This window comes from Denticeps clupeoides, chromosome 15, assembly GCF_900700375.1.
Source record: "Denticeps clupeoides chromosome 15, fDenClu1.1, whole genome shotgun sequence".
Lineage (NCBI taxonomy): Eukaryota > Metazoa > Chordata > Actinopteri > Clupeiformes > Denticipitidae > Denticeps > Denticeps clupeoides.
In genome coordinates this window covers 3215811-3230361 of record NC_041721.1, presented here as the reverse complement: position 1 = coordinate 3230361, position 14551 = coordinate 3215811, and the positions used below count along the sequence as shown (strand labels likewise).

Genomic DNA, 14551 nt, shown 5'->3' with positions numbered 1-14551 from the left:
ATAAACGACTTGTCAGAATTCCTACAAAAGAGTTACCTCTTTATATATAATGTATAATAAAATAAATAAAAATATATAGACTCTGACGTTGCGGGCTGCTCAGCTCGAAAGTCTGCTTGAGTGACGCGGGCATAAAAGGCCGCTGCGCCCGGGCGGAACCGAAGATCTTGTCGCTGTTTCGCGGGGACGCTTTAGTCTGTGGGACCCAACATGGCGGCGCTCGGGCAGCGCGAGCTCCGCGCAGAAGCGTCTCTGAAACAGACGAAGTCGGCGCTGGTCTCCCCGAACAAGGTCCGCGACCTGCTCAACCAGGGGCTCGCGTCCGAGGAGCACCGCGTCCCGGGCGGGTGAGTGAAGACGGAGCGGAGAGGCGCGGCCGCGGCGCGGTCTCCGTGTTTATGTCGCGTGTGTCGTGTTCCAGGCCCCGAGGGGACACCGAGCTTCTGGCGGCCTGCGAAGCGGAGAACAGGGATGCGTTCTTCTCCCGGGTGGCCTCCTTCTCCATATCCTTCCGCCCTGCGCGGGTGCGCCTTTTTGCAGGTTCTGCGCAGGTTCCTCCGTTGCTCCTTAACCCACGATCACTGTCTGAGGTGGGCAGGGAAGCCCCGCGCCCTCAGCCCGCTCAGGTGCGCAAAGTTCGGCTGGGTTAGCGTGGACTGTGACGTGCTGAAGTGCTCCAGCTGCCAGGCCTTCCTCTGCGCCTCCATCCAACCAGGCCTGGACTTCCACAGATGTAACGCTCCGCCTCCACCTCGCCTCTGTCCTCGGTGTTCTCCTCGCACCTTACCCACCTACCCTTCTCTTCACAGATGAGGCGCGGGTGAAGGAGCTGACAGTCCAGCTCCGGGCACAGCATGAGAAGTTCTGCTCCTGGTCTGATTTTCCCTGTCCAGGTAGAAGAATGTTATTGACCTCTGACCTCTTTGCTGTAAAGTGAAGTGATTGGCACATGTCATACAGCAGCACAGCACACGGTGCACACAGTGAAATTTGTCCTCTGCATTTAACCCATCACCCTGAGTGAGTAGTGGGCGGCCATGACAGGTGCCCGGGGAGCAGTGTGTGCCCGGGGAGCGGTGCTTTGCTCAGTGGCACCTTGGCGGGTCGGGATTCGAACCTGCAACCTTCTGATTACGGGGCCGCTTCCTTAAACGCTAGGCCACCAGTGGTGCAGTGGATGGTAGAAATCGCGCCCTTGATCAAGGGGACCTCAGTGGCACTTTGGTGGTTTTGGGGTTTCCCTACCCACTGAGCCACCACTGGCCCTTCTGTGGTTGAATGTTGCTTCTCATGTTGGACTAGTGACCTAGAGTTCCACACTCTGTATTAGTGTGTTGTGGTGAAGGGTCTGTGGTTTTGGGTGAATTAGTGGTGTCATGATACGATTATATGACATATTGTGATACTGTACAGTACAGGGCTAAAGTTTGGACACACTTCTCATGCAATGTGTTTTCTTTATTTTCATGACCATTTACGTTGGTAGATTCTCACTGAAGGCATCAAAACTATGAATGAACACATGTGGAGTTACGTAAAAAAAAGGTGAAATAAGTGAAAACATGTTTTATATTCTAGTTTCTTTGCTCTGATTTGCTTTGAACACTCTTGGCATTCTCTCGATGAGCTTCAATAGGTCGTCACCTGAAATGCTTCTCCAACAGTCTTGAAGGAGTTCCCAGATGTGTTTAGCACTTGTTGGTCCAGCTCACCCCAAACCATCTGGATTGGGTTCAGGTCCGGTGACTGTGGAGGTCAGGTCTCCACTTTTTGTTAAGTACATAACTCCACATGTGTTCATTCATAGTTTTGATGCCTTCAGTGAGAATCTACCAACGTAAATGGTCATGAAAATAAAGAAAACACATTGAATGAGAAGGTGTCCAAACAAGATGCTGTATCTGTGGGAATCACGTTACATTAATAATTCAGCCAAAACACAAACCAGAGCTGGTTTTTGGGCTAACATTTTATACAAAGACATTTGATGTCCCTGGTGATACAATATCACCACGTAAAAGACCATGATATATTGCTGTATCTGTATTTTCTAACACTCCTAGAATGAATATACTGGCAGAGACATGCATGTGAGTGTTTCTGGTGCAGACAGGTTCTGGATGGTCCCAGTTGGTGAGCCGCTGGTTCTACTCAGTGGGTTCGTGGATCGGTTTCAGAGTGTCTGTGTTTTGGAGCAGCAGCTGCCTGCGATGAAGGCCGAGCAGCTTACAGCCATGGTGAGACGTTCACTGATTTACCTCTTCATGAGCCCTGCTGAAGTTAAGCGGAGGGTCTTTATTGTGCATGTGACGTGATGACCGATGGGGATTAAAGGCGCTTTCACGAGGGGGAAGTAGCGTGTGAGAGCTGTCAATCCTGCAAACAGGCTCCTCCCCCTTGACTCGTTAAAGTTTTATCTTCTGGCTGTCAGTAATGTGGTGGAGGTGGTGGTTTCTTCTCCTTTTCCAGTCTTTAACTGAAGATGCCGTCAGTGTGCTGCTGCAGCTAATCGAGGAAGAGCAGAAGAAACTTGGCCAGACCCCCCAGAAACCTTCCAGCGAGCTGCTGTCAGTCCAGGTGGCGGCCTGTGTCGTGGCCCTGTGTGGCTGGTCTGCAAAGTACGAGGAGACGCCTCTCCGTTCCTTCCCCTCTGCCCCGTTCCCCTCTTCTTCTTCTTCTTTTTTGGCTCATGTTCTCCCCCCTCTCAGCAGCTCAGAGCTCCAGGCGTTGCACCTGCCCAGCCTCACCTGTTCCTACTGCATGCGTAAGGTGGGACTGTGGAACTTCCACCAGATGGAAGGAACCGGCAGCGAGGTGGACGTTGCCGTGGCTGCAGACGTCGCTCCGGACGGCCGCGGCGGCGACCGGTCGACCCCGCCCTCACCCTCCCTGACCCCCTGTCGAATGAAGCTGCGTAGCCAAGATTCCACGCGCTCCCACGGCGGCGAACAGGTGGGGATCCCTTCGCGGCATTTGCCGGAGGCCCTTTGTCCAGATCTTTAAAAGGCCGGTGTGCCGCTGCAGGTGGAGGGGACCCCGTCCGCTCTGGTGGTGCGGACCCGCAGCATGGACTCCCCCAGTCCGGTGGAGGACCTGCCTCGGGGGAAGCGGCCCATGACGCGCAGCAGGGGGCAGGGGGAGGGCGGAGCCGCAGCGGGCGGAGAGCCGCAGTCCAGCCCCCAGCGAAGGCCCAAACGGCCCCGCCTCTCGTCCTCCAGCTGCTCCGTAAGATTTCAGCTCCTCATCGAGCCTCCGCCATGCCAACTTGCTGAATTCTGATTGGAACTTTGGTTTGGTTTCCAGGACACGCCCCTGCACAGGAACACGTTTGACCCGGTGGCGCAGCACAGGGACTGGTGCCCATGGGTGAGCGTGGAGGAGGACAAGGACGCCGGTGTCGTGGGCGCCGTGCGTTTGGGGTCGGAGGCTGAGCTGCCCCTTCCTGGCTGGAGGGCGGTGCTCGCCCACTTCCTGTCCACGAAGAGGAGCCTGAGTCCAGTTGGGGCCAGCCCCTCTCAGGTTAGCCATCTTTGTGGATCAAAGTTTCAGGTTTTCAGTGTAAGTCACAGTACATTGATGACCTCCTTCGCCTTCGTTTCTGTTCTGCAGGGTCCTCATGACAAGTCTAAACGGGTGTTTCAGATACTGCGCCAGTGGCAGGCCCACGCTCCATCTCAGTAGATGCGGCCCCGCCTCCACGTGGAGGACTGGCCGTCAGTCCTGCTGAACTTCCCTTCAGACCAGTGCTGTGAGCTGTGACGTAAAGAGCTTGTTTCTGTTCGATGTGCCATAGAAATGTAAAAAAAAACAAAAAGAAATCCCACGTCTTTTTGCCTTTTTTTTTTTTTTTTTTTAAATATATATAAATAGCTGTTTTAGTCTTTAACTTATTTTTTTTCCTAAGTTGAAGAGCAGCAGTAGGCCCAGCTTCTCCCCACCCTTCTGCAGGGGTGTGAAATAAAGGTTTTATAGAAAAATGAGTGGAATGTTCGTTACTGCAGTCACTGGTCCCTCTCTGCTTTCTTCTGTGGTTTTGCTCAGGTGTGTGTGTGTGTGTGTGTGTGCGCGCGTGAGAGCGATTTGAGGCCTTACAGCATTTACCAGACGCCCTTATCCAGAGCGACTTACAATCAGTAGTTACAGGGACAGTCCCCCCCAGAGACACTCAGGGTTAAGTGTCTTGCTCAGGGACACAATGGCAGTAAGTGGGACTTGAACCTGGGTCTTCTAGGTTTCTAGCACCTTACTAGTAGTCAGAACTAAATTGTGAATTGTTAGTTATGCCTTTATTGTCATACTGAAGCAAGATGCTACAAATATGATGAAATGAACGGTGCAGACGGTTTACACAAAACACAGTATGTTTGGTTAATATGACATGAAGTTATGGTCAACAATGAAGCATTGTACATAACTAGATGGTATAGGAATATGTAAGAGTTGCAATTATTCACAAAGTGACTGGCGATAATATGAGTTTGTGTGTATTTATTGCATTGATTGATTGTGGGAAGAAACTGTCTCTGAGTCTGTTTGTCCTAGCACTGATGGACCTGTAGCGCCTCCCAGAGTGTGGGAGGGTGAACAGGCCATAAGCAGGATTCATAATAGGGGACCTTTAAGTGAACATGAGTAGTTGTTACATGTGACACATCACAGCACCCAGCAATACAGCACCCACATTTAACACTGTAAAATGTGGTCTCTGCATCTAACCAATCCAGTGTGTGGGGATGGTACTTTGCTCGGCAACATTCCAATCACGAGTCCGCTTCCTTACACTCTAGGCCGGTTTAAATTGTTTTAAGAAAGCTGTATAAGAACCACCTCACACTGGGTTAAAGTTCAGGGGGTAAAATTGAGTTTTATTATTGTTCAGACCCAGGTTATTTGCCAGGCACCACTGAGACAGCCACAGAACCTCATCCCCACCAGTGCTCCATCGTCAGCAAACTTAACTATCGTGTCGCTGTGTGTGTGTGTAGGTCTGCAGTACAAATTGAAGTAGAAACCGAGGAGTAAACACCAGTGAACAGCTCCATAACTATGTAAAGGAAGTGTGTGTGTGAGAAAAAAAAAAAAAAAAAAAAAACTACACCTCGGCGCGGCCTGTGACGTCAGTGGCGTGGTGTCGCGGGCGAGTGACGTAGCATCAGGGCCAGACGCGTCAGCAGGACGGAGAGAAAGAGGCTGGTCGGCCAGGAGCTGGAGGTGGATTTTCTGCGGACAGAAAGCAAATGCTGGCGCCCGATCCGTCCCGGTAGAAGTCGCAGACATGTCGTCCCCCAGTCCGGGCAAGAGGCGGATGGACACGGACGTGGTGAAGCTGTATCCTTCCACGGCGCGTCTGCCCTGCTGATCACTGCAGCCCTGTGTGGCTAAATGGTTTATTTCTGTTGCTTTGTGCAGTAACACGCAGACGAGCAGTCTTCGAATCTAGGCTCTTCTCATAAAACATGTTGTCATTTTTTAAAAAGAGATCCAAACGGTTGACACCCATTTTAACTGTTCTGTTTTTTTTTTGTGGGACGCTAGAGTTGCTTCAGACGTGTTTTGGTGTCACGCAGACCGTACTTTTATATCTTTGCGTACTTTGCGTACGAAAAGATGAACTTGATGCGGCGGGGTCACGCGGTGTCACGCTCACTGATTGGCCCGTCAGTTACCACCCGGAAGCCGCCGGAGGGCGGGGCCGCAGGAGGTCCGCGGAACCTGTGGAGCAGGTGGGACGAGGTGTGGTCCTCGCCTTGCACCTTTGACTGTCTTCTCAGCTTCATCCGACTTCACATTCCTGCAGTGCATCGCGGTCCAGGCCTGGGAATCTGGGTTTCTAGTCCTGGAAGAGTGCTGAGCTCACCACGCCCTCCCATCATCGCTTTACATTTACATTTACATTTACAGCATTTATCAGACGCCCTTATCCAGAGCGACTTACAATCAGTATTTACAGGGACAGTCCCCCTGGAGCAACTCAGGGTTAAGTGTCTTGCTCAGGGACACAGTGGTAGTAACTGGGATTCGAACCCGGGTCTTCTGGTTCACAGGCGAGTGTTTTACCCACTAGACTACTACCACCCTTTAAAGATAAAGTGAAGTGATTGTCACTTGTGATACACAACAGCAGAGCACACAGTGAAACCCATCACCCTTGGTGAACAGTGGGCAGCCATGACAGGCGCCCGGGGAGCAGTGTGTGGGGACGGTGCTTTGCTCAGAAGCACCTCAGTGGCACCTTGGCGGATCGGGATTCGAACCGGCAACCTTCTGATTACGGGGCCGCTTCCTTAACCGCTAGGCCACCACTGCCCTTTCGGCGCTCTGGTGGAAACAAGCGAATGCGGAGGACACATTTCGTTGTGTCACCGTGTGCTGTGCTGCAGCGTATCATGATGAAAAAGAAGGAAGGCAAGGACCTCCTGTTGTTCTGTATGTGTGCCGATTCCGTTTCCCAACAGCAGCTTTTCTGAATGTAGGGAGGAGGAGGAGGATTGTGCTTCATCAATATCGCAGCTTCATGTCCTCCAGACAAGCGTGAGCTCAGATCAGATTCATCATCTGAGTTGGACTCGACTTCCTGCTGTGCTGCTGAGACCATTGACGGTTAATACATGTTAATACTAGAGAGAGTTGTGGGAGGGATGTACTGTGTGTGATTGAAAGCTTGCCATGGTACCCGAAGACTTCTTCTTCATCTTCTTCTTCTCCCTGGCCGTGGTGGAGTTTGTTTAGAGCAGAGCTGCAGGGCCCAGCTTCAGAATGTGGAGGAGGACGATTACATGTGATGTTCTCTGTCTGTGTGTGTGTGTGTCTGGGATGGTGGGGCTCCTCTGTGAGTTTTGGTCTGGTTTCTGTGTTTTATCACTCTTTCTATCGTTGGTCCTTAACGCGCGAAGCATCGAGAGTAAGCACGAAGTCACCATCCTCAGTGGACTTAATGAATTCGTTGTCAAGTTTTATGGACCACAAGGGAGTAAGTGTGATGTTCCTTGCTCTGTTCCTCTCACCCTTTGCATGATGACTGCATGTTTATGGCCGTAGAAGCAGATATTGCTGTTGATATTTATGGCGAATGTAAAGCCACTTTTTTTCTGTTTTGGGTAAAAAGCTGCGTATGAAGGAGGGGTGTGGAAAGTGCGGGTTGACCTGCCAGACAAGTATCCCTTCAAATCTCCATCCATAGGTATGGCTGTGTGTGGTGGGGGGGTCTCACATTGTCTCGCCGCCCTCTTACCAGAACTGTTCTTCTGCTTCATTTCTGCAGGATTTATGAATAAAATATTTCATCCCAACATCGATGAAGCGTAAGTTCTGCACAGCATGAACATGTACATCGCCACTGCTCTTCTCAGTGTGTTCCTGTAATCATTCCATGTACTCTTCATGTATTCATATCTTGTTTATTCTTGCTTCATACCTCATGTGTTCATACCTCATGTATTCATACCTCGTTTTGTTCTTGCTTTATACCTCATGTAGTCATAACTTGTTTATTCTTGCTTCATACCTCATTCATTTTTGTTCTTACCTCATGTGTTCATACCTTGTTTTGTTCTTGCTTTATACCTCATGTAGTCATATCTCGTTTATTCTTGCTTCATACCTCATTCATTCTTGTTTCATACCTCATGTGTTCATACCTTGTTTTGTTCTTGCTTTATACCTCATTTATATGCCTTGTTTATTCATACTTCTTCATACCTCATTTTAACAGTCATGTTGATCTGGATTCTTTTACATTTCTGTGCATCACAGATCAGGAACCGTGTGTTTGGATGTGATCAACCAAACATGGACAGCTCTTTATGGTGAGTGTGAAAAAGGGAATTTAATCTTCTAATCTAATGAAGAAAAGGCTGAAGCAGGCCTGATTGAGACCTTCTCCATGAGTCCAGCAGCTCACCTCCTGTAAACTGTGTTCATCTACGTTACCTGCATGTCAAGCTCATTTATTAACGGACGCCTGCAGTGAAGACATATATTCTGCATTCTGTTGGCGAATTTCCATCACAGGCCGTGATTATTGATCACGTTGGCAATTAAATGATAGATTTGTTTATTTAATCTACTGCGTGATGAACGTTTGATGATTTAAGATGTTTCTGTCTTCACAGATCTCACAAACATATTTGAGTCGTTTCTGCCTCAGCTGCTGGCGTATCCAAACCCAATCGACCCTCTGAACGGCGACGCAGCAGCAATGTACCTCCACCGGCCGGAGGAATACAAGCAGAAGATCAAAGGTTGGAGTCACAAGCTCCATGCAGATTTTCTTTCTTCTGTGTGTGTGTGTGTGTGTGTGTGTGTGTAATAAGACGTTTCTTGTTCTTTGACCCAGAATACATTCAAAAGTACGCCACAGAGGAGGCGCTGAAGGAGCAGGAGGAAGGGGCGGAGTCATCGTCAGAGAGTTCCATGTCGGATTTCTCTGAGGACGAGGCCCAGGACATGGAGTTATAGTGACCTTTAACCTCATGGATTCTGTGACTTCCTGACTATGAGAAATCAGACTATAAAGTTCATATTTAAACAAGGTGACCCCCCCCCTCCTTCTTTTTCTTGTGTGTTTTGTTCCCTTATTGGGTTTTTCCCTTCATTTTTTCTTCTTTTTTCCTTGCTCCTTCCATCCAGAAAGGTGGATAGTATTAGCCATACGTTCTCATGCATTCTCTGCATATCGCCGCTGCATGTGATCCGCGTAGCTCATGCCCATCTGGTGGTCAGGACACCAAAGAAGACACAGGATTTGTGTGGGTTGAAGAATGAAGGAGAGAGGGTGAGGAAGGTGTGGAAAAAAATGAATGAACAGCAGGAGATGGGACACCAGAACACACATTTTCTCTCATCAGTCGTAATGTGCTTTCATTTGATTTTATTTTGAACTTTCTGCTGCTTTTCACACCCACCCGCACAAACTCCATCCGTCTCTGTGCTGAAGCTGCCAGTGGAGACATGGTGGAGAGTCCTGATGGACACAAGTCAGGCTCAGCTTCTTGTGATGGATGAGCCGGAGATCCATGTAGCTGAACTGTGGATCGTGGCTCAGAAGCTCCAGGACGATGTCCATTTTTATTTTCTCCAGCAGAACATTTTCTGTTATGAATATGGGTCAATTTCTAGGTTCTTCTCTCTTTGTGGCATGACCTGAAGTGAACGTGGTTTGGAGTTTGTGGAACTAGCGTTACTCTAGAGATACTCCGCTGTAGTAGCTTCTGTGGAAGGCTTGAGTTTTGCCGTGTAAAGTGTTGTGTTCACAGGATGGGGCGGGGAGTGGGCGGGGCCAGACATTATTGCACCTCTTGCTTGTGCTGATCTGTAGTAGCTGTTTGACTTGATGTAGGGACATAGTTACTTTTGCTGGATGGACAATAACCTTTTCAACACACACATACAAACACACGTAGAAATATATGCGTAGTATTTGTATGAATAATCACTTCTTCCTGGATAGGAACTGAGAGTGGGACTGGGTTTGTTTCTGTTTTAACAGTTTTCTCAGTAATTAACCATTAACCGACCAATCACAGGCCAGCGTTCATGTAAACAGATGACCTGAGCATCACAATTGGTCTGGTTTAAAAAGATTCTTCAGGAGTTTGGCCATGGATCGGAGTAGCGAGGGAGGACAGTTCTGAGCTTGATGCTGATTGGACCAGGCTGTCCTCCAGGGGATTGTGTCCCTCAATTTACCCCACAAACCTCAAAGCTGCTCTAGGTTCTCCACACATAGAACTTAACGGACAAGAGAACATCAGTGGTGTTTTTGATTGACTTTTGCACCAGAGGTCTGAGGGTCAAACCACCTTATACACAATGATATTAATAACCATTTTAATTACATTAACACAAACCAAAATATTGATGAGTTGCATCAATATTTTGTACATTTTTCTAAGCATTTCTAAAGTCTGTATGAAAGTTGAATTGATATTTTAGAAAATGTAAATAAATATGGTCCGGTTGGAATGGATGTCTTGTCTATGTAGTTACTCTAGTTTGGGGCAAAATGGAGGAAATCAATCAACAAACCATGGAATTCCATAAGTAGCAAAGTGTTTGCCAAAGTATTTTTATATCATTTTCTGTAATCAGATTTATCTTTCCCATCTTTACTGAGGTTACCCGAGTGTCTATGCCTGGCGACTGAAGCCAATGAAAGTATCATTTGATATATTTTTGGTTATTTGCCCCCATTGTCTCACATTTGTGGGGCTGTCGAGGAGAAATGCTCAGATGTCCGTGCATAATAAACTCATTATGCAAAATGACTTTCTCAAATAAAACCTTCAGTGTATATGCAGGTTGTTATGTGAGCTTTATTGTGTGTTGGTTTGGGATCTGTGTCTAGATTTCTTCCAGAACATCTGATCATATTTTAATAATAGATAATGGAATAAAGTCCACTCAGTACCAGCTCAGGTTTGTACTTCAACGTCATTTTCATATTAGGGCTGGTTAAAGGATTCAATTTTTTTGTCCATACGATTATTGTTTGCAGACATGACAAAAGTGACATGTGCATTTACAACATTTATCAGACACCCTTATCCAGAGCGACTTACAATCAGTAGTTACAGGGACAGTCCCCCTGGAGCAATTTAGGTTTAAGTGTCTTGCTCAGGGACACAATGGTAGTAAGTGGGATTCGAACCCGGGTCTTCTGGTTCATAGGCGAGTGTGTTACCCACTAGGCTACTACCACCCCTATTGCATCTGATAAATGCTGTAAATGTAAAAGTGACATGTGACCTGGAGAGGCCACTTCACACGACACCAGCATGACCCACCGGACGCAGGGGATTCAAGGCTTCAAAGCATTTATTGTCATGTGTTTGGAGGAAATTACATTTCTCTGTACAATTAATTTCTTTCTTTGCACATACAAATGCCGAATTAAGTTATGTTCACTATAAATAAAGATAAAAAGTATGGTACGCAGATGTGCTAGAGGCAGAAAAATTACTGTATGATGTAGATGGAGGGGATGTGCAAATGACATTTATGAGTCAGAATTATTACTGAGCTACACTCAAAAAATGATTTGTTGGGTTAACCTAATTCAATTATGACACCTATTTCCACACATTTGAATTATGCAAATAGGACCCTTCTATTTGGTCTATTTAGTTTTGAAATAGAATCATTCAAATGTGTGGAAATAGGTGTCATAACTGAATTAAGTTAACCCAACAAATAATTTTTTTGCGTGTAGTTTATCTGTTGAGGAGTCGGATGGCAGTAGGGAAGAAGGAATTGTTTATTCGGGATGGCCTCTGCGGTGGTTGATGCTCTGCAGGGTCCTGATGATCTTCTCCGCAGTTGTCACCACGCTCTGCAGGCATTTGCAGCCCATAGCGGCGGTGATGCAGCTGTAGAAGCTGCTGAGGATCTTGGCTGACATGCCAAGCCTCCTCGGGAAGTGCAGCCACTGTCGGGCCTTCTTGACCCGCTGTGTGGTGTTCAGTGACCAGCTGAGGTCCTCGGTGATGTGGACCCCCAGGTATTTAAAGCTTCTCACCCTCTCCACTGCAGGCTCCCGGGTAATCAGTGGCTGATGGGGCCTCCTCTTCTTCCTCATGTCCACATCTCCTATATCTTATCTGTGTTGAGGGTGAGGTTGGTGTCTTCACATCATGAACTCCATCTGGCTGAAAGAAGGACAGAGAAAATGTATAACTTTTTTTTTTTATTGGTCAACTATGATTTATAATGTTGTTTGTGGCATCTTAAATATGTATGAAGACGGTGTGTGTGCGTGTGCTGCCTGTAGATGGCAGTCATAGTAAATATAATGTTGCTTGGTTTCAGCTGTGTTCATCGCAAAAGAGTCAAATTCTCCTTTTTTAAAACCCACTGATAATCGACTGCAAAAAAAAAAACGTATCAATCAGTATTTATATGTACAGACATTAAACAGTGTTCTTCAGAATTCACATTAAATTCCATGATTCCTGCTGCATCTATCTAGAATGCCTGCCTGAAGAATGTGCATAATATTTATAGAAGTGTAATATTTTTGTATTGCATCAGATATATGTGTGTAATATGAATGTCTTTATTCTTGTTTGTAGTACCCACTTCGTGCCAGGTGGGGGCGGTGTCGAGTAACGCGGACCTGTGTGACGGTGGCGTCGTTTGTCTTTTGACATTTGACATATTATGTCCCTCTTAATGTCACCTCCTCATCTACCCTGAGCTGCACTTCCCTTCTCATAACTTCTCTTCTCGTCATCATTCACCAGCTCGTCCTGCGTTCTGTCCACATCTCATCCTGGGATGTTGGGTCTCATGTTCTCTGCTACTGGCCCTGTACAGTCTACACGATCACAGCTGAGTGGGGGCGGGTTCTAGTGTCGAGAAACGGGCCGCGTGCAGAGACTCGATCCCGGGGGCCTGACCTCCAGCAGTCCAGAAATATGAGCCCCTCAATGAAATATTCAGAGCCGCTGCATCCGCAATGCGATGGTCAAGAGGTCTGCAGGCCTCCATGAGGTAATGCATCCTCCTGATTGGCCCAGACATCCAGCCTCCATCACATGACTCCAGCCTGTGGCACACTGAAACAATAACCTGTGGTCACCTACACTGCTAGAACATTCTGCCACAATTATTGTAATCCAGTAACATTGCATGGTCATGCTGACATACCAGCAGTTTTAGTCCTGAGAAAGAGGACTGGTGGAGGTGGTGGTTGGAGCAGAACTGGTGAATAGTTACAGCAGTACAACACATAGTGAAAAGCATGGGCTTGGTTGGAGCAGGACTGGTGGTGAAGGTGGTGGTTGGAGCAGGACTGGTGGAGACTGGAGCCTGACTGGTGGTGAAGGTGGTGGTTGGAGCAGGACTGGTGGAGGCCTGAGCCTGACTGGTGGTGAAGGTGGTGGTTGGAGCAGGACTGGTGGTGAATGTGGTGGTTGGAGCAGGACTGGTGGAGGCCTGAGCCTGACTGGTGGTGAAGGTGGTGGTTGGAGCAGAATCAGAATCAGAATCGTATTTATTGGCCAAGTAAGTGCAAGCACATACAAGGAATTTGATTTCGGTAGATGGTGTCTCTCAAGTACAGAGTATAACAACAAACAACAACAACAACAACAATGTGCAAGGATGTGGTAAGTGTTATTGTACAAGTTGTGGAATTGTTTGTGATTTATAAATAACTGTGATTTGCAGTATCAGCTGTTTAGGAGGGAGATGGCGGGGGGGAAGAAGCTGTTCCTGTGTCGGCTGGTCCTGGTCTGCAGGCTTCTATAACGTCTGCCAGAGGGCAGCAGGTCAAAGAGCCTGTGACCAGGGTGTGAGGGGTCTGAGATGATTTTCCCTGCCCTATTCCTGGATCTGGAGAGGTACAGGTCCTGGATGGAGGGCAGGGGGGCACCGGTGATCCTTTCTGCTGACCGTACAGTCTGCTGCAGTCTGATCCTGTCCTGTCCAGGACAGACTCAATGACTGCAGTGTAGAACTGGATCAGCTCCTGTGGAAGACTGTACTTCCCCAGTTGCCTCAGGAAGTACATCCTCTGCTGGGTCTTGGTGAGAACTGGTGGAGGCTGGAGCCTGACTGGTGGTGAAGGTGGTGGTTGGAGCAGGACTGGTGGAGGCTGGAGCCTGATTGGTGGTGATGGTGGTGGTTGGAGCAGGACTGGTGGTGAAGGTGGTTGGTGCAGGACTATTGGAGGCTGGAGCCTGACTGGGGGTGAAGGTGGTGGTTGGAGCAGGACTGGTAGAGGCTGGAGCCTGACTGGTGGTGATGATGGTGGTTGGAGCAGGACTGGTGGTGAAGGTGGTTGGTGCAGGACTGGTGGAAGCTGGAGCCTGACTGGTGGTGAAGGTGGTGGTTGAAACAGGACTGGTGGAGGTGGTTGGAGCATGACTGGTGGTGGAGGTTGGTTCAGGACTGGTGGAGGTTGGAACAGGACTGGTGGAAGTTGGAACAGGTCTGGTGGAGGTTGGTGCAGGTCTGGTGGAGATTGGAACAGGACTGGTGGAGGCTGGAGCCTAACTGGTGGTGAAGGTGGTGGTTGGAGAAGGACTGGTGGTGAAGGTGGTTGGTGGTGGAGGTTGGAACAGTACTGGCGGAGGTTGGTGCAGGTCTGGTGGAGGTTGGAACAGGACTGGTGGAGGTGGTTGGAGCATGACTGGTGGAGGTTGGTTCAGGACTGGTGGAGGTTGGAACAGGACTGGTGGAGGTTGGTGCAAGTCTGGTGGAGGTTAGTGCAGGTCTGGTGGAGGTTGGTGCAGGACTGGTGGTGGAGGTGGCGGTGGAAACTGATCTCGCAAGTGTGGTGTAACGCCATCCACGGGCTGACGGAGGAGAAGTGGAGTTTAAGTTTCTCCTTTATTAATGAATGAGCTCCTGATTAAAAGTGGGAATATCGAATATCCGCGTTTTTTTAATCTTCTGAATTTTTCACTGATCAGACTCCCCACCAAATAAATAGACATTCCTCATATCGATAATAATTGTTACATGTATATTACCTCACCCGTTTATTAAATTTCCGAAGTAATTAAATTTAAAAAGAGCAACGCATCATCACCGTCGTCATATTCTACAC

The 14551-nt window shown here is 48.2% G+C and overlaps 2 protein-coding genes across 5 annotated transcripts; both read left to right on the top strand.

Annotated features, from left to right (window-relative positions):
* The first annotated feature begins 195 nt into the window (after window positions 1-195).
* Window positions 196-3848, top strand: zc3hc1 (zinc finger, C3HC-type containing 1). Of its 3 annotated transcripts, none has more exons than XM_028955083.1 (10): window positions 196-347; window positions 422-503; window positions 583-733; window positions 810-893; window positions 2110-2237; window positions 2470-2618; window positions 2712-2952; window positions 3025-3225; window positions 3304-3519; window positions 3610-3848. In XM_028955083.1, the coding sequence occupies exons 1-10, from the start codon at window positions 211-213 to the stop codon at window positions 3679-3681; spliced, it is 1461 nt and encodes a 486-aa protein (XP_028810916.1). In that variant the 5' UTR covers window positions 196-210; the 3' UTR covers window positions 3682-3848. The 3 variants fall into 3 exon arrangements, with proteins under 3 accessions (XP_028810916.1, XP_028810915.1, XP_028810914.1); XM_028955082.1 differs by having other exon boundaries at window positions 2709-2952; XM_028955081.1 differs by having other exon boundaries at window positions 2470-2952.
* Window positions 3849-5147: 1299 nt separating this feature from the next.
* ube2h (ubiquitin-conjugating enzyme E2H (UBC8 homolog, yeast)) lies at window positions 5148-10291 on the top strand. 2 transcript variants are annotated; one of them, XR_003742550.1, is made up of 8 exons: window positions 5148-5328; window positions 6894-6970; window positions 7106-7180; window positions 7262-7301; window positions 7753-7805; window positions 8112-8240; window positions 8336-8531; window positions 8629-10262. XR_003742550.1 is itself a non-coding variant. In XM_028954777.1 (7 exons), the coding sequence occupies exons 1-7, from the start codon at window positions 5276-5278 to the stop codon at window positions 8455-8457; spliced, it is 549 nt and encodes a 182-aa protein (XP_028810610.1). In that variant the 5' UTR covers window positions 5148-5275; the 3' UTR covers window positions 8458-10291. The 2 variants fall into 2 exon arrangements, 1 of the variants encoding a protein (XP_028810610.1); XM_028954777.1 differs by having other exon boundaries at window positions 8336-10291.
* The last annotated feature ends 4260 nt before the right edge of the window (window positions 10292-14551 follow it).

Coding starts and splice junctions, on each gene's coding strand:
- ube2h (XM_028954777.1), top strand. CDS start 5,276: ATGTCGTCCCCCAGTCCGGGCAAGAGGCGGATGGACACGGACGTGGTG. Junction 6,971..7,105: donor GTTTTATGGACCACAAGGGA/GTAAGTGTGATG, acceptor TTGGGTAAAAAG/CTGCGTATGAAGGAGGGGTG. Junction 7,806..8,111: donor AACATGGACAGCTCTTTATG/GTGAGTGTGAAA, acceptor CTGTCTTCACAG/ATCTCACAAACATATTTGAG.
- zc3hc1 (XM_028955081.1), top strand. CDS start 211: ATGGCGGCGCTCGGGCAGCGCGAGCTCCGCGCAGAAGCGTCTCTGAAA. Junction 348..421: donor GAGCACCGCGTCCCGGGCGG/GTGAGTGAAGAC, acceptor GTCGTGTTCCAG/GCCCCGAGGGGACACCGAGC. Junction 3,226..3,303: donor TCTCGTCCTCCAGCTGCTCC/GTAAGATTTCAG, acceptor TTTGGTTTCCAG/GACACGCCCCTGCACAGGAA.